Source organism: Oncorhynchus masou, chromosome 6 (assembly GCF_036934945.1).
Source record: "Oncorhynchus masou masou isolate Uvic2021 chromosome 6, UVic_Omas_1.1, whole genome shotgun sequence".
In the NCBI taxonomy this organism is placed as follows: domain Eukaryota; kingdom Metazoa; phylum Chordata; class Actinopteri; order Salmoniformes; family Salmonidae; genus Oncorhynchus; species Oncorhynchus masou.
The window spans coordinates 31194055-31213465 of NC_088217.1; the positions used below are offsets into that span (position 1 = coordinate 31194055).

Sequence of the window (19411 nt, forward strand, 5' to 3'; positions counted from 1 at the left end):
TTGATTCTTCACAAAAAAAATACAGTTTTATATCTTTATGTTTGAAGCCTGAAATGTGAAAAAGGTCGCAAAGTTCAAGGGGGCCGAATACTTTCGCAAGGCACTGTATATAAGGTCCCACAGTTGTCAGTGCATGTCAGAGCAAAAACAAGCCATGAGGTCGAAGGAATTGTCCACAGAGCACCGAGAAAGGAATGTGTCGAGGCACAGATCTGGGGAAGGGTACCAAAACATTTCTGCAACATTGAAGGTCCCCAGGAATACAGTGGCCTCCATCATTCTTAAATGCAAGAAGTTTGGAACCACCAATACTTTTCCTATAGCTGGCCGCCCAGCCAAACTGAGCAATTGGGGGAGAAGGGCCTTGGTCAGGGAGGTGACCAAGAACCCGATGGTCGCTCTGACAGAGCTCTAAAATTCCTCTGTGGAGATGGGAGAACCTTCCAGAAGGACAGCCATTTCTGCTGCACTCCACCAATCAGTGGCCAGACGGAAGCCACTCCTCAGTAAAAGGCACATGACAGCCCGCTTGGAGTTTGCCATAAGGCACCTAAAGACTCTCAGACCATGAGAAACAAGATTCTCTGGTCTGACGAAACCAATATTGAACTCTTTGACCTGAATGCCTAGCATCACGTCTTGAGGAAACCTGGCACCATCCCTACGGTGAAGCATGGTGGTGGCAGCATCATGCTGTGGGGATGTTTTTCAGCAGCAGGGACTGGGAGACTAGTCAGGATCGAGGGAAAGATGAATGGAGCCAAGTACAGAGAGATCCTTGATGAAAACCTGCTCTAGAGGGCTCACCTCAGACTGGGGCAAAGTTTCACCTTCCAACAGGACAACGACCCTAAGCACACAGCCAAGACAACGAAGGAGTGGCTTTGGGACAAGTCTCTGAATGTCCTTGAGTGGCCCAGCCAGAGCTCGGATTAGAACCTGATCAAACATCCCTGGAGAGACCTGAAAGTAGCTGTGCAGCATTCCCCATCCATCCTGACAGAGCATGACAGAATCTGCAGAGAAAAATGGGTGAAACTTCCCAAATACAGGTGTGCCAAGCTTGTAGTGTCATACCCAAGAAGACTCACGACTGTAATCGCTGCCAAAGGTGCTTCAACAAAGTACTGAGTAAAGGGTCTGAAGACTTATGTAAATGTAATATTTCATTTTTTTATGTTTTAGCAACATTTTCTAAAAACATGATTTTTCTTTGACATTATGGGGTATTGTTTGTAGATTGTTTATTTTTTTCCCACAGATTTTTTAAAATACATTTTAGAATAAGTCTGTAACCTAACAAAATGTGGAGAAAGTAAAAGGGTCTGAATACTTGCCACTGTATATCTTTAACCATTTTCATTCACATAGTTCTTATTCAGACATTCACAATTATGTTCATGCATCAAGCTAATACACTATGACTAACATCTCCACTGAAAGGTTAATCCAGGGTGACTCTTAGGCCCTCCACTGGAGATGCAGTACAGTGTACACACACACACACTGGGAACCGTGCTGTGTATTCTCCTTAGGCAGGTAGGTGTTCATCAGCCAGGAAATGTTTTCAGACAGCACTGGGCTGGCCAGTCGGGTGGAGGGAGAAACAACATCCTATTTCTACAGTCATTATTCCTGGGGAGGCATCAGGGTCATGTTAAGAGTGTGCCTAAATGAGTGGGAATTTATGTTCTGGGGCTTAGAGAGACACTTTCTGTCTCATCTCCGCAACAGATCAATTAGACTCTCCAGACTGACTTATCTCCATGCCTCATTTATGCACTAGAATGTCCTTATAGATGGAAGCACTGTGCCAAACCTACTCCCACATCCACTGACATAAGGCTCAGACACAATTATGAGCTTTACCTTCGAGTGCCATCAGGGTAATCTAAAAACCATTAGCTAACTATCTTCCAAGAATCAATGGAGGGTGATACGTAAAACCATTTGTGCACCTGCTAAGACAACTTCAGACAAATCTTGTGGGTTGGTAAAGCGATTAGCGAGGTCAAAATCGATGGACATTATTTTCCATTTCGAAGTGTCTAGAGAGGAGGTTCTTGAATCATTATAACATCACATTTTTACTGTACCTTACATTGGTCTGCAGAATCCACATCTGGAAGAATTGCTGCATGAAACCTAATGTATTTCAAGATGTAAGACACTAACGCGTCTCATGGCCAAGAGAGATAGCAGGAAGGTGGTGGACAACAGTCTTTCAGGTGTTAATAAACTGTCTAGTAAACACTTCACAGTGTGCTGCAGCTTCTTTATCTTAAAAGCTGCACTTAAAGATGCCTCAACATGCCTCAACATCTTCTAGCATATAAATGACAGATGGAAACTAAACCCCTGTACCAAACTTTGCGCCTCCAAACTGCGCATGAATAGTCACCTAATCAGTTACATCGTCTTTCACTAGAACAGGAGTGGGCAATAATTTTGGCTTGAGGGCCACATCGGTATTTTGAAATTCAATGGAGGGCCGCTTAGTTTTCTTCAGACTGATTTGTTTGTCAAAATCTTTTTGTGGGCCAGAAAAAGGACAGTTATTTCTAAATGTATAGGTCCGTTATCATTTCCACATAGCATAGCCTGGAGTCATTTTATAAATCCAAAATAAACATTTGTAGTGATGGTTTATTTTAAACCATTCTAGCACAGATACAAACTGCAACCAAGTTTCTACGTTCATAATGGTAATAAGTCACGAAACTGTTGCTTCTCATATTCCCAGAATCATCTGCTTGTGTGCTGCACCCAAAGAAGACATTGATAACGATGGATGAGGAGGAGATGAAAACAGAAGGAACCACCCAGAACAGAGTTCGCTGGAGATGCACCGTTGAAGTCCTTTGCTTCACTAGGAGCTAAAAGGAATGATATAAGTAGGTTTATTATACTATACCACTGCCATCCCCAATTTATCATAGCAGAGGTGTGCAGGAAGACTAACAAACAAACATAACTAATTTTGGCACTACTGTAACAGATGATTTAGAAGGCTGCAAATGTTGTGGACAGCGCAAATGTGGTACAGCTTTAATTGGCTACGAACAGTTGAACCAAAAGTGAGAATCAGATGTTTGTGAATGATTTTCATTGCATTGTTTAGAATACTGTAAGAGTTCTTTATATTTTAGCCGTCTCTAATGAGAGTTTTGAGTTCCATCTATCCTATATTCTTTTGTTTCTACTGTGTTCTAGAGCATTTTTCACACTTGGGTCCTGTGCCAACACAATGTTTAGGGCTCAGTTACAATAACATTGGCACAGCAAGCATTACATTCACATCTCTGGTGCCATGCCTAAAACCAATCTTCTGATGTGTAACACATTGCACCATTTGTGTCTATAATATCTCTATTTAGCAAAACAACAGCAAGGAAACTACAGATCCAATATACGTTGAGTGTGTGTTTATGTGTCCTTCATATGATGATTCATTTTCATCTAACATTTATTTGTATTTATTTTTCCATCTAACCAGAGAAAGATTGACTACTCCTGGAATGAGAAGGAGAAGACTGCCCAAAGTCAAGTTCGCTAGAGGCATAGTTGATGGCCTATGTTCCCCACAGGGCGATGGGCCTAAGTAAGTAAGCACTTAACCTTTATTTACAGCAGGAAGAACCATGAGGAAAAATAATGTGTTTTCCAACAGAGACTTGGAATGAAGTTTCATTGGCATTAAAGTGGTGCAGAGGGTGCTAATGAATAATCCCAATCACAGTGAATTATTGACATGAGCTTTTTTTTCTTCAATGTTTGCCTAAAATGACAAGGATATGCATTTTCTTGATACAATTTGAAAGTAAACACTTTGCAGTTAGTAGAAATGTGAAATAAATGTAGGAAGAATATAACACATTAGATCTGGTAAAAGATAATACAAAGAAAAAAAACATGCATTTTGTAATGGTGGTCGTTGGTGGAAGAAGGAGAGGACCAAGGTGCAGCGTGGTATGTGTTCATGATCTTTTAATTACACTGAACACTAGAACAAAAAGAACAAAACGGAACAAACGAAACAGTCCTGCTTGGTACAGAGACAACTCAAGGGCGAAACCAGGCTGCCTCAGTATGGTTCTCAATCAGAGACAACGATTGACAGCTGCCTCTGATTGGAAATCATACCAGGCCATACCCCCCCAAAGTGCGGACTCCGGCCGCAAGACCTAAACCCATAGGGGAGGTTCTGGGTGGGCATCTGCCCGCGGTGGCGGCTCCGGGGTCGGGACGTGGCCCTACTCCACCTTAGTCTGGGCCCACTTAGGTGGTGCCTTTGGAGTGGCGACCCTCGCCGCTGACTCCGGACTGGGGACCCTTTCAGCAGGCCCCGAAAAGACGGGAGACTCAGCGTCGGAGTGAAGGGCGACTCTGGCAGCGCCGGAGTGAAGGGCGACTCTGGCAGCGCCGGAGTGAAGGACGGCTCTGGCAGCTCCTGACTGACGGGCGGCTCTGGCAGCTCCTGACTGACGGGCGGCTCTGGCAGCTCCTGACCGACGGGCGGCTCTGGCAGCTCCTGACCGACGGGCGGCTCTGGCAGCTCCGGACCGACGGGCGGCTCTGGCAGCTCCTGACTGACGGGCGGCTCTGGCAGCTCCGGACTGACGGGCGGCTCTGGCAGCTCCGGACTGACGGGCGGCTCTGGCAGCTCCTGACTGACGGGCGGCTCTGGCAGCTCCTGAATGAAGGGCGGCTCTGGCAGCTCCTGACTGAAGGGTGCACTGGAGGTCTCGAACTAAGGGTCTGCACAACCCGTCCTGACTGGATGGTGATTTTACCCCGGCACGTGCGGGGGGCGCAGGCACAGGATGCACTGGGCTCTGCAGACGCACTGGAGACACAGTGCGCAGGGCTGGAGCAGGATATCCTGGCTCGAGGAGACGCAATGGAGGTCTGGAGAGCAGGGCTGGCACCATCCGTCCTGGCTGGATCCTCACTCTAGCCCGGCAGATGCGGGAAGCTGGGATGTAGCGCACCGGGCTAAGAACGGGTACTGGAGACACCGTGCGCTCCACTGCATAACACGGTGCCTGACCAGTACGATGCCCACCATGGTAAGCACGTCTTGGACAGCTGTAGCGCCGAGCTGGCACAGGACGTGCAGGGCTAGGGAGGCGCACAGGAGGCCTGGTGCGTGTGGTGCTGGCACAGTCTTCACCAGGCGGCTAGCACGCACCTCAGAACGAGTATGGAGAGCTGACTCAGGTGACATAAAATCCCAGACACGCTCCGTCGGGCGGATGTCGTGCCTCATGCACCAACACAGCAACTCCCTCATTACTCTCTCCTTCAATCTCCCCATTAACTCCTTCACTGTCTCTGCTTCGCTCCCTTCGCTCACCTCCAATTCCACCCTGACCGGCTCTGGTTCCATCCTTGGCTCCTTACGGTAAGCACGGGGAGTTGGCTAAGGTCTGACTCCTGACTCTGCCACACTCTCCGTGTACCACCCCAAGACATTTTTGGGGCTGCTTCTCGGGCTTCCTTGCCAGCCGTGCCAACTCCTCGTAGTGTCTTCCCTCTGCCTTAGCTGCCTCCAGTTCCTCATGTGGACGGCGATACTCTCCCGGCTGTACCCTGGGTCCCTTGCCATCCAGGATCACCTCCCATGTCCAGGAAGTGTTGAGATCACTGCTGCTGCCCTTTACCACGCTGCTTGGTCCTTTGGTGGTGGGTAGTTCTGTAACGGTTGTCGTTGGTGGAAGAAGGAGAGGACCAAGGTGCAGCGTGGTACGTGTTCATGATCTTTTAATTACACTGAACACTAGAACAAAAAGAACAAAACGGAACAAACGAAACAGTCCTGTCTGGTACAGAGACAGAAAACAACTACCCACAACTCAAAGGCGAAACCAGGCTGCCTAAGTATGGTTCTCAATCAGAGACAACGATTGACAGCTGCCTCTGATTGGGAACCATACCAGGTCAAACACATAGAAATACAAACATAGAACAAAACATGGAATGACCACCCCAACTCACACCCTGACCAACCTAAAATAGAGAAAAGGAACTAAGGTCAGGACGTGACACATTTTCTATTTATTTTTTTGTTCAATAATTTTTGAAAAACAAGAGAAAGGCCATTATATACCATAGGAGTCCAGGCGCAATTTACATTTTGGCCACTAGATGGCAGCAGTGAATGTGCAACGTTTTAGACTGATCCAATTAACCATTGCATTACTGTTCAAAATGTTGTATTAAGTCTGCCCAAATACGCCAAATTGGTCAATTGATACATTTTCATGCTTTCCACCTGGCTACCCCTAACCCGGCCAAAAGCTCTGAATCCCTCACAGCAACTTGCCCAAGACTCCCCCCGCTTCTGCTTCACCCAAATCCAGATAGCTGATGTTTCTGAAAGAGCTGTAAAATCTGGACTCCTACAAATCAGCCGGGCTAGACAATCTGGACCCTCTATTTCTAAAATGATCCACCGAAATTGTTGCAACCCCTATTACTAGCCTGTTCAACCTCTCTTTTGTATCGTCTGAGATCCCTAAAGACTGGAAAGCTGCCGTCGTCATCCCCCACTTCAAAGAGGGATACACTCTAGACCCAAACTGTTACAGACCCATATCTATCCTGCCCTGCCTTTCTAAAGTCTTCAAAAGACAGTTTAACAAACAGATCACCAACCATTTCGAATCCCACTGTACCTTCTTCGCTATGCAATCTTGTTTCCGAGCTGGTCATGGGTGCACCTCAGCCACGCTCAAGGTCCTAAACGATATCATAACTGCCATCGATAAAAGACAGTACTGTGCAGCCGTCTTCATCGACCTGGCCAAAGCTTTCGACTCTGTCAATCACCGCAATCACTCTGTCAATTATCGGCAGACTCAATAGCCTTGATTTCTCAAATGACTGCCTCGCCTGGTTCACCAACTACTTCTCAGATAGAGTTCAGTGTGTCAAATCGGAGAGCCTGTTGTCCGGACCTTTGGCAGTCTCTATGGGGGTGCCACAGGGTTCAATTCTCGGGCCGACTATTTTCTCTGTATATATATATATATATATGATGTCGTTCTTGCTGCTGATTATTCTCTTATTCACCTCTACGCAGACGACACCATTCTGTATACTTCTGGATCTTCTTTGGACACTGTGTTAACAAACCTCCAAACAAGCTTCAATGCCATACAACACTCCAACTGCTCTTAAATGCTAGTTAAACTAAATGTATACTCTTCAACCGATCACTGCCTGCACCAGCCCGTCCGACTAGCATCATTACTGACTTGCAATATGTGGACTACAAATACCAAGGAGTCTGGTTAGACTGTAAACTCTCCTTCCAGACTCACATGACGCATCTCCAATCCAAAATTAAATTGAGATTTGGCTTCCTATTTCGCAACAAAGTCTCCTTCATTCATGCTGCTAAACATACCCTCGTAAAACTGACTATCCTACCGATCCTTGATTCGGCGATGTCATTTACAAAATAGCCTCCAACACTCTACTCAGCAAATTGGATGCAGTCTATCACAGTGCCATGCGTTTTGTCACCAAAGCCCCATATATTACCCACCACTGTGACCTGTATGCTCTCGTTGGCTGGCCCTTGCTACATATTCGTCGCCAAACCCACTGGCTCCAGGTCATCTACAGTGGGGCAAAAAAGTATTTAGTCAGCCATCAATTGTGCAAGTTCTTCCACTTAAAAAGATGAGAGAGGCCTGTAATTTTCATCATAGGTACACTTCAACTATGACAGACAGAATGAGAAAAAAATTCTAGAAAATCACATTGTAGGATTTTTTATGAATTTATTTGCAAATTAGGGTGGAAAATAGCAGACGCAGCAGGGGTTCAAACTGTAGTACCCAGTTCCTACATTTGAATATAAAATTAGATTTGATCAAACAAAACTATGCTACATTTTATCTCTGGGACCCTCAGGATGACAAATCAGAGCAATATTACTGAATGTGAGTACATTATTTACCTTCAGAGGTGAATGTATCAAACCGGTTGCCGTGATAAAAGTTTTGTTGTTGTGCACTCTCCTCAAACAATAGCATGGTATTTTTTTCACTGTATTACACTCTAAAAAGTAAAGGTTCCTGGAGTATCCTTTATGGGTTCTTCAAATTGAAACTGTGGGAGAACCCCTATAAGTTCTTTGAAGAACCCTTGGAAAAGGTTATTCGAAGAAACCCTTATAATGATTCCTCAAAGAACCTTTTGGGGTTCATTTTTTAACTCCTTGTCCACCCTCCCTCCATTATAAAAAAAATATTTTAATAATAATAACTATATTGACAATACTGATTTAAATAATTAATAGTTTATTTAGTGGCACCACAAATGCGAATTAATTTTACAAAACAATTTACCAAACCAAACACATTACAAAAAATTCTCTGTTCTGGTTAGAGACAATTTGTTCTGTGAAGGGAGTAGTGCACAGCGTTGTACGAGTTTCTTCAGTTTCTTGGCAATTTCTCACATGGACTAGCCATCATTTCTCCGAACAAGAATAGACTGATGAGTTTCAGAAGAAAGTTATTTGTTCCTGGCCATTTTGAGCCTGTAATCACACATATGTTGATGAATAGGCATACCTTGTCATGGACATAAAGGCCACTCGGGTAGTCATTGAAGAGGTAGGGCAAGAGCAGGATCGCTGCTGTGGTCTCGAGTCCTACTAAAGTAGAGCAATGATCTTAACATGATTTTATTACAAGATACATTAGAGAAAGGGAAAGAATAAGAGCAAATACCCCTGTTTTGCCTCTTCTGTATTGTCCTTCGGGGACTGTCGAAATAGCAGGATGATGTCCTCACCCCTGCCTCGCCTCTCTACCTCTGCTAGTCCTTGAATTATATTTTTGTCTATATCCATTCCATGGACTTGATTAATTTCTGAGAATATCTGAAAAGTTAATTTGCACATATTTGTATGCTAATGGATTTCAGTTTGTATTGACTGCTATGTAGGTTAAATGTAAACCTCAAATGCAGCTGTCCTACAACATCTCCTTACCTACCTCTTGATCCCAATTGCATTGTGTCTATGTTTTGTCATATAAGAATCTCAAAGGAAGAGAAAATGTGTCAAAGAATAGTCTTACAAGAATTTAAATACACGTATATATATATTGAAAAATAAATGCCATCGACATACAATTGAATGCCAAATAGAAGAACCTATTGGAGAAATCCCTTGCCAATACAGTACTGGCAAACAGTAAAAGTACTGTCATACAGGCTTAATATCACATTTCAAGCTATCTTTGCACACAAATTGTTCAATATTTTATCAAGCTGACTTGAAAGATTATACGCAACATTTTGCTGCGTGGCAATACTGTGTTTGGATTCTGAAGGGCATGCATGTATACAAAAGAGGTCGAGTCACTGTAATAATACCATTATGCATTTGAATCCCATCAAAAGCTACCGTCAAAGCTATTAATTTCCTTCCACAAGGGGACATACATGTAATGTTTCCAAAATGGGATAGTATTGTACATGTAGTTTTATACCCCCAATGGGAGTTTATAATAGTATTGCATGCTCTGGCAGGCTAAATGAAGAGGAACCCCTCCATTGTCGATTCAATTTGTTGTAACATCTCATCTGGACAGGTCACCATCCTTAGTTAGTTAGCTAGCGTCAACGAAGCTAATGTTAGCTAGTTCATTCTCTCAAAAGTGAGAACTGCTCTAGATTGGAAACTTATGTTAATGAGTGTGAAACCATGTTGGCTTTATGGAAACGATATACAATGTATGGGACAGACATAGTTCAGGAAATAATACAAACCTAGTTCTGCCTAGATAGGACATAACGTTAGCTCATGTTAGCTAGCTAGCTAACGTTGTTGTACTGTAGCTCATACAATGACAACAGTCAAACCCGGCTTTCTAATATTTACGTTAATTATTCTGAACTATAGCTAACTAATGTGATAGCTAACGTTATGGAAGCTATTCACAGAAGACCAAAATTGTCTTCATTATTCATTAGTATTTTATATTACTATATAAATTATTTCGATACATATTCAGAGCCAAACATCAACCCAACTTACCTTTTGAACTGTTGTCGCATGAGCGTTTGCAAAGTTTCCTGAAGAACTCCAGCAACAATGGGGGTTCCTCGATGAACTCCACCTCCTAAGAAGTGTTTTGAAGAACCTTTTGGAGCTGTTTTTCATTGCCAAGAACCCCAAGGTTCTTTGAGGATCTTGAGGATCTTAGAAGAACCGATAATCTTTTAGAGTGTAGCTACTGTAAATTGGACAGTGCAGTAAGATTAACAATAATTTAAGCTTTCTGCCCATATGGCACTGGCCTTGCATATCTATGTCCCCCTAACACACACACACACACACACACACACACACACACACACACACACACACACACACACACACACACACACACACACACACACACGGTCCCTGGTTTGAGCCCAGGTAGGGGCGAGGAGAGGGACAGAAGCTATACTGTTACACACACTGACCTATAGACCTATAAACCCCCAGGCAGGCATTTTCCCCCTCACATCCCACCCCCAGTACACGACTGCTGCCCTCCCACCCTGCTACAGGACTTGCATATCAAGTGCGTGTGATATAACAGTGTGTGGTGTCTGCACACATTAACCTGGTGGTCAAAAGACAGCAAAGGCTCTCCCTTGCCACAAAGGAGGAACTTTAGTGCTGTTGATAATAATGTGTGTTAATACTGATGGAGGTGGGTTGCCATGGCAATGAGCACTAAAAAGTGTGTTTGCTATGTTTCTCTCTGAATAGATGATTAGAAATATGTTTGGACCAATGCACCTTCTAATAAAAACATGAATGTGAAAAACCAAAGCAGGATACCATTGAAAAATGTACTGACTGGGAGCTTTTAATAGCAGGGCCTATCACCTAATCACGTCCATTAATTACATTTAAATAATTACAGGATAATTAACAACCATTTATGACAGAATAAGACTCCAGAATGAAAGAATAAGACGATTTAGCTAATATTGAAGAATATGCAAGATATCTCTCAGAGAGAGAGAGAGAGAGAGAGAGAGAGAGAGAGAGAGAGAGAGAGAGAGAGAGAGAGAGAGAGAGAGCGCGAGAGCTTCAGGGAGGGGGTTCTACAATGGGAGGAGACTCGTATGATGTTCGACTCAATTCATCTTTCCCAGCAGCGTAAATTGTCAGAGCGCGCACAGTTTATCATAGAATAATCGGTGTCGACTGCGCACGCTCAACAATTCATTTTTGGCCACTCTAGAAAACACCAACCACCGGAATGAGTGAACGATTTGCCTACACTCCCATCATTTTATGTCCATTATTTTATTGCTTTGAGTAGAATGATTTTGTTTTTCTCCGCTGCAGCTTTTGCTTTGGATGGCATTCTATCTCAAGAAAGGACGAGCCCCTCTTCTCTCACAGAAGCATAGCATTTCTCTGCAAGAGAGAGACATACAAGCCCTATGCAGGTGAGCATTAGGCGAGCTAACTATAGAATGTCGCTTTGCATTTCTTTATTTAGTGTCTAGTGTTACTTGGAAAGTTAGGATTTTTGTTGTTGTTGCATTGAGCAAATCGGACACACAAAGAATACGAAGAAAAACGCAGCAAGAGTCGAGAATCATAAGAGGACCTCTCGCGCAAGCCTCAACATCTCACCGAGTCTCACCCTCATACCTCAGGAAAAATGTCATCTCAAACTAGAGTCAAGAAGGACAAGGAGATCATAGGAGAATATGAAACGCAAGTCAAAGGTGGGTAATAAATGATATGCAAATTAAGAAAGGTTTTGATCTTGTGTATGCATAAATAGCCGTGCAAGCTAAATGACACATGGAACACAAGTGGGGACGCATATAGGCTACTGTATTTTGAAACAAATAGTTGCAATACTACATTTCAATGAATCATAAGTAAATAACGTTTTGCTTTTGAGACTTTGCCTACTTTGTCCCCTTACCAGTTCTGAGTGCAGCAGACTGAGAGTCCATCACTAGTTGGATCTTTTATGCCTGCTATAAGTTAGGTTACTCATTGGGTCAACCTAGTCTCAGAGCATTTCATATTATTCTGTATGTAAATCAGATCTCCATTTAGTATGATATGTTACGTTTCATATGGTATGTATTCATTTGTGGATTTCCAAATCTATTTTGTATGATATGTTACGAATTACAATTCGTATGATATGTTACGAGTTAAAAAAATGTACAATATGTTAAGAATTTGCTAAACCTCTATGTTATGAATTACAATTTGTTGTTGCTAACATTGACTAGGTGATTAATGCGAATGTTAGCTAGCAGGCTAATGTTAGCTAGGCTAGGGGTTAGTGTTAAGGTTAGGAATTAGATTAAAGAGTTAAGGGAAGGGTTAGATAAAATAATTAGGGGAAGGGTTAGTTAACATGCTAAGTAGTTGCAAAGTTGCTAAAAAGTAGTAAGAAGTTAAAGTTGCCTGTGATGAGATTTGAACAAGCAACCTTTTGATTGTTAGACGTTTGCGTTATATGCCTACCCATCCACCCCGACCACCCACCCACCCACCCATCCACCCCGACCACCCACCCACCCACCCACCCAACTTTAGTTTTTGCCTTAAGTAACCTTCTGTCTTATGTAACCCTACCTAACATGAAATATATTGTAACGACCCTGGGTTTATAAGCGTGGATATTGACTCTGCCGCTTGAGCATGCTTTTCCGGCACAGTCGATACCGCGCTGGACTTCGGGCTAGAAGGTGGAGGGTTCGAGACCTGCTCCCTGCTATTTCATTACATTGGTGTCAGAAGTGATTGGTTCTTGCATCCCCAACAGTGCGTGTGCTTGGCCGGTGAGCGTGTTCCTATAAGACGTGGAGTCACAAGCTAGTGTGAGGATGCACTCTTTGAAAAGAGGGAGTAGTGTCACAAACTTGTGTTTATAAGCGAGGAAATTGACTCTGCCGCATGAGCATGCTTTTGCGACACAGTCGATAGCGCTATGGACTTCGGGCTAGAATGTTGAGGGTCGAGACCTGCTCCCTCCCTGTTTCATTACAATATTACTCATTTGAGTGTTCAAAATGTATGTTTACTATGTTACGTCTAGTCTATGAGACCAGGCAGATTGGGTTGGCATTGGGGGTTGGTTTGGTCACCTTCATCATCAGCGTCACTATTCTTTGTAGCTATTTTGCAGGTGATATGTCAATGATCTTCTGTCGGCCTATTGATTAGGGCCCATTAACAAGGCCAGTGGATATGTGGGAGAGACCACAAATGTTTGAATGTTTCCTCCGTATGATGACAGTCAGTTCTGATACAGTCTGGATTCGAACCAGGTTGTCTGTAGTGATGCCTCAAGCACTGAGATGCAGTAGTACCTTAGACCACTGCACCACTCGGGAGCCAGATATGATATCTATGATGGTATGATGGCCAGATTGGGAATATAGCAATGACACCGGGGTTAACATCCCTGTTCTTACGATAATTGCCATGGGATCTTTAGTGACCACAGAGATTCAGGACACCCATTTAATGTCCCAACTGAAAGACAGCACCCTACACAGGGTAATGTCCCCAATCACTGACCTGGGGCATTCAAATATTTTCAGACCAGAGGAAAAAGTGCCTCCTACTGGCCCTCCAACACCACTTCCAGCAGCATCTGATCTCGCATTGAGGGACCAACCCTGCTTAGCTTCAGAGGCAAGAAAGCAGTGGTATGCAGGCTGGCACGCACACACAGACAAACAGATTAATGATTAATAAAGTAATCTACATTATATTGCATGTGTCACCTTCGGAATAGGGTACAAACAAATATCCCAGCTCTCTGATTGTCATTATAATTAAATATAAACATACATATCCCTACAGTATGTGCTTTTCAGCAATCTGGCTGATGCTTATCAAGTGACAGAGCACCCTTGGAGCATCAAGCTAGTGTGTGTGTGTGTGTGTGTGTGTGTGTGTGTGTGTGTGTGTGTGTGTGTGTGTGTGTGTGTGTGAGAGAGAGAGGGGGGAGGGGAAGGGGGTCTTTGCTATCTGTGCTGTGACTGAACAGCATTGCAGGTCTTGTGGGGTCTGTATTCAGGCTTATGTGGCTTCTGCTCTGAACAGATGTTTTACCCTATCATGGCATCTAACACGTCTCCCCAGAGTCCAGGCAGCTAACACTCACAGGGGACATATCTAGGTCTGACTGATTGGTCTTCTCATGTGGATGATAGGCTCTTAAGGTGTTATGAAATAAAAAGATACAGATGTTGTTTTTCATGCTGCTTATAGTGAAATGTTATGATAATGTCTTTGAATCTTTATGCCCCGTTGTGTTTTTTCCTCTTGGTTCTTTTGACCAATCACATCAGATCTTTTCATGTAAGCACTTTTTCAGAGCTGATCTGACTGGTCAAAAGACCAATTAGTGAAAAAAACATCCGAATTGGGCTGCCTGTCTAAACACAGCGTTAGAGAATCTATATATATATATATTATGGTCACATACACCAGGTAGGTGCGTGTGTTGTTTTACAAGATCAGCCATAGTAGTAGAGCACCTCAGGAGCAAATTAGGTTTAAGTGCCTTGCACAAGGGCACATCAGCTGATTTTTCACCTTGTCAGCTCTGGTTTTTGAACCAATGACTTTTCTGTTACTTGCCCAATGCTCTAACCACTAGGCTACCTACCGCACTAGACCCTAATTAGGCAAAAGTAGGTTTAGTTTATTTGACAGAATGTCTTACTCTGGGCGATATAGTATTAAACGCCTGGTGACAATACTGTAGCTGTTCATATGATCTGTGATCAATTAGACTGAATGTGTTTACTCTCACTTTTCACACCCTATAATAGTGTGGATGAACACACTTTGGCTGGCATCAACTGGCCTTCTGTTGCCTGGACCTGCCTCACTGCACCTTTCTGTACATAGTTCTGTTTCATTGATTTCAAAGTCTGGGATTATCTCTAATTTAGTAATGGATCACCGACTGAGAGATTGGATTTGTGATTTAGGCCTGAGATAAAGACTGTTAGGGAATTCTGTTGGGGTTGACGCTGGGGATTTTGTATCTTATTATTGTCAAGCATGTCAATCTGTTATTCACCATGTTTATCACTGGGCTGGGTGAGACATGTTTTCAATGATGATGATATCAATTAGAGGTCGACCGATTATGATTTTTCAACGCCGATACCGATTATTGGAGGACCAAAAGAAATCCAATACCGATTAATCGGCCAATTTGTAAAAATTTATTTGTATTAATGACAATTACAACAATACTGAATGAACACATATTTTAACTTAATATAATACATCAATACAAATCAATTTAGCCTCAAATAAATAATGAAACATGTCCAATTTGGTTAAAATAATGCTAAAACAAAGTGTTGGAGAAGAAAGTAAAAGTGCAATATGTGCCATGTAAAAAAGCTAACGTTTAAGTTCCTTGCGCAGAACATGAGAACATATGAAAGTTGGTGGTTCCTTTTAACATGAGACTTCAATATTCCAAGGTAAGAGGTTTTAGGTTGTAGTTAATATAGTATTTATAGGACTATTTCTCTCTATACCATTTGTATTTCATATACCTTTGACTATTGGATGTTCTTATAGGCACTTTAGTATTGCCAGTGTCACAGTATAGCTTCCGTCCCTCTCCTCATCCCTACCTGGGCTCGAACCAGGAACACGTCGACAACAGCCACACTCGAAGAAGCGTTACCCATCGCTCCACAAAATCCACTCCAAGTCTCAGAGCGAGTGACGTTTGAAACGCTATTAGTGCTCACCCCGCTAACTAGCTAGCCATTTCACATAGGTTACACCAGCCTAATCTCGGGAGTTGATAGGCTTGAAGTCATAAACAGCGCTGTGCTTGCGAAGAGCTGCTGGCAAAACGCACAAAAGTGCTGTTTGAATGAATGCTTACGAGCCTGCTGCTGCCTACCATCGCTCAGTCAGACTGCTCTATCAAATATCAAATCATAGACTTAATTATAACATAATAACACACAGAAATACGAGCCTTTGGTCAATAATATGGTCGAATCGGAAACTATCATTTCGACAACAAAATGTTTATTATTTCAGTGAAATACGGAACCGTTCTGTATTTTATCTAACGGGTGGCATCCCTAAGTCTAAATATTCTTGTTACATTGTACAACCTTCAATGTTATGTCATAATTACTTACAATTCTGTCAAATTAGTTCGCAATGAGCCAGGCTGCCCAAACTGTTGCATATACCCTGACTCTGCGTGCAATGAACGCAAGAGAAGTGACACAATTTCACCTGGTTAATTTTGCCTGCTAACCTGGATTTCTTTTAGCTAAATATGCAGGTTTAAAAATATATACTTCTGTGTATTGATTTTAAGAAAGGCATTGGTGTTTATGGTTAGGTACAGTTGTGCAACGATTGTGCTTTTTTCGCAAATGCGCTTTTGTTAAATCATCCCCCTGCGTTGCATCGTTTATATGCAACACAGGACATGCTAGATAAACTAGTAATATCATAAACCATGTGTAGTTAACTAGTGATTATGATTGATTGATTGTTTTTAATAAGATAAGTTTGATGCCAGCTAGCTTCTACTGCATTCGTGTAAGAGGCAGGCTCCTCGTGGAGTGCAATGAGAGGCAGGTGTTTAGAGCGTTGGACGAGTTAACCGTAAGTTTGCAAGATTGAATCCCAGAGCTGACAAGGTAAAAATCTGTCGTTCTTCCCCTGAACAAGGCAGTTAACCCACCGTTCCTAGGCTGTCATTGAAAATAAGAATGTGTTCTTAACTGACTTGCCTAGTTAAATAAAGGTGTACAATTTTTGGGGTCAAAATCGTCTTCCAAAAATACAGATTTCCGATTGTTATGAAAACTTGAAATCGGCCCAAATGAATCGGCCATTCCGATTAATCGGTCAACCTCTAATATCAATGATGCAATTTCACCCAGTGCCGTCCTAGATAATCCAGCCCTGTACTGCTGTCACTGTGTTCCTATGCATTTCAGGGTAGTGGCCGTGGGGTGTGAAATTCAAAGGAGGAAAATAAGAGATGGAGCTTGATCATTAAGAATAATAAAGAGGGAGAGAGAGAGAATCTGTCTTGATCAATGTGAACTGTATTCTACTACTGTAAAAATGGGCAGACAGGGAATATTTTAGCATGCTTCATGAAATGCTGTAAATTATGTAAGCCATCCAAATGAACCATGAAGGGAGAGAGGTTGCAGGTTGCCTAGCAGTTAGAGCTCCAAAAGGTTGCTTGTACGAATCCCCAAGTTTATTTTAAACAACTCATATAGCACTGTAACAGTATTCAAAATGCAATAAATATATACAGTGGGGCAAAAAAGTATTTAGTCAGCCACCAATTGTGCAAGTTCTCCCACTTAAAAAGATGAGAGAAGCCTGTAATTTTCATCATAGGTACACTTCAACTATGACAGACAAAATGAGGGAAACAAATCCGGAAAATCACATTGTAGGATTTTTTATGAATTTATTTGCAAATTATGGTGGAAAATAAGTATTTGGTCAATAACAAAAGTTTCTCAATACTTTGTTATATACCCTTTGTTGGCAATGACAGAGGTCAAACGTTTTCTGTAAGTCTTCACAAGGTTTTCACACACTGTTGCTGGTATTTTGGCCCATTCCTCCATGCAGATCTCCTCTAGAGCAGTGATGTTTTGGGGCTGTTGCTGGGCAACACGGACTTTCAACTCCCTCCAAAGATTTTCTATGGGGTTGAGATCTGGAGACTGGCTAGGCCACTCCAGGACCTTGAAATGCTTCTTACGAAGCCACTCCTTCGTTGCCCGGGCGGTGTGTTTGGGATCATTGTCATAATGAATGACCCAGCCACGTTTCATCTTCAATCCCCTTGCTGATGGAAGGAGGTTTTCACTCAAAATATCACGATACTTGGCCCCATTCATTCTTTCCTTTACACGGATCAGTCGTCCTTGTCCCTTTGCAGAAAAACAGCCCCAAAGCATGATGTTTCCACCCCCATGCTTCACAGGTGTTCTTTGGATGCAACTCAGCATTCTTTGTCCTCCAAACACGACGAGTTGAGTTTTTACTAAAAATACCTATTTTGGTTTCATCTGACCATATGACATTCTCCCAATCTTCTTCTGGATCATCCAAATGCTCTCTAGCAAACTTCAGACGGGCCTGGACATGTACTGGCTTAAACAGAGGGACACGTCTGGCACTGCAGGATTTGAGATCTTGCGTGGAGCCCCAGATTGAGGGAGATTATCAGTGGTCTTGTATGTCTTCCATTTCCTAATAATTGCTCCCACAGTTGATTTCTTCAAACCAAGCTGCTTACCTATTGCAGATTCAGTCTTCCCAGCCTGGTGCAAGTCTACAATTTTGTTTCTGGTGTCCTTTGACAGCTCTTTGGTCTTGGCCATAGTGGAGTTTGGATTGTGACTGTTTGATGTTGTGGACAGGTGTCTTTTATACTGATAACAAGTTCAAACAGGTGCCATTAATACAGGTAATGAGTGGAGGACAGAGGAGCCACTTAAAAAAGAAGTTACAGGTCTGTGAGAGCCAGAAATCTTGCTTGTTTGTAGGTGACCAAATACTTATTTCCCACCATAATTTGCAAATAAATTCATAAAAAATCCTACAATGTGATTTTCTGGATTTTTTCCTTCTCATTTTGTCTGTCATAGTTGAAGTGTACCTATGATAAAAATGACAGGCCTCTCTCATCTTTTTAAGTGGGAGAACATGCACAATTGGTGGCTGACTAAATACTTTTTTGCCTAACTGTATGTACCCTGGAAGAATTTACTATGAATATACTAAGAATACTAAGATATACTAAGAATGATGTACAGCACTAGATACAGTATATTAGAGTGAGCTTCATATGTCAAGAATCCAGTATATAAATACATATCTGGTGTGTATAAACAGTGTAACTAAATACAAAGAACAGTGGTAGAAATATTAGAATGATGGAAGCCTTGCTCTTGTTCCATAAAGCCTGGCTGTGTGTAAGACAAGAGAGTAAGGGAGAGACTGATGTTCATTTATGTAGAAATCCTCCTCATCACTCTTTCTCAGCTGCTCAAACACACGGAGGGTCTCCAGCCACCAACACAGGGGGGCTCTGACAGCAGTTAGTTAACAATGGCAGCTTTCTCTTTCTCTAGCGCCCAGACACTTTTTGCTACCATGATTAGATTCAGTTTGTGAAGTGGCACATGTCATATGGTGAGTTATTGCACTTTGGGGTTGGATGATACACAAGAAAGAGAGAGGATTGATGATCAGCGGGGCCTTTCTGATAGGCCATGGCAAAGCACAGCTGGCTCCTGCAACGTTGCTTGGTTTGTATTGCTAGAACATTGCTAGAATGGTGTCAGTGAATCAGTGAAT

General features: G+C 42.7%; 1 protein-coding gene across 2 annotated transcripts in view; it reads left to right on the top strand.

Annotated features, from left to right (window-relative positions):
* Nucleotides 1-11210: 11210 nt before the first annotated feature.
* LOC135541892 (SLIT-ROBO Rho GTPase-activating protein 3-like) overlaps nt 11211-19411 on the top strand; it is a 116318-nt gene continuing 108117 nt past the window's right edge. For both annotated transcript variants that reach the window (XM_064968375.1, XM_064968376.1), the window contains exon 1: nt 11211-11763. In XM_064968375.1, the coding sequence (XP_064824447.1) occupies nt 11697-11763 (67 nt within the window). In that variant the 5' untranslated portion in view covers nt 11211-11696. The remainder of the gene's footprint in view (nt 11764-19411) is intronic.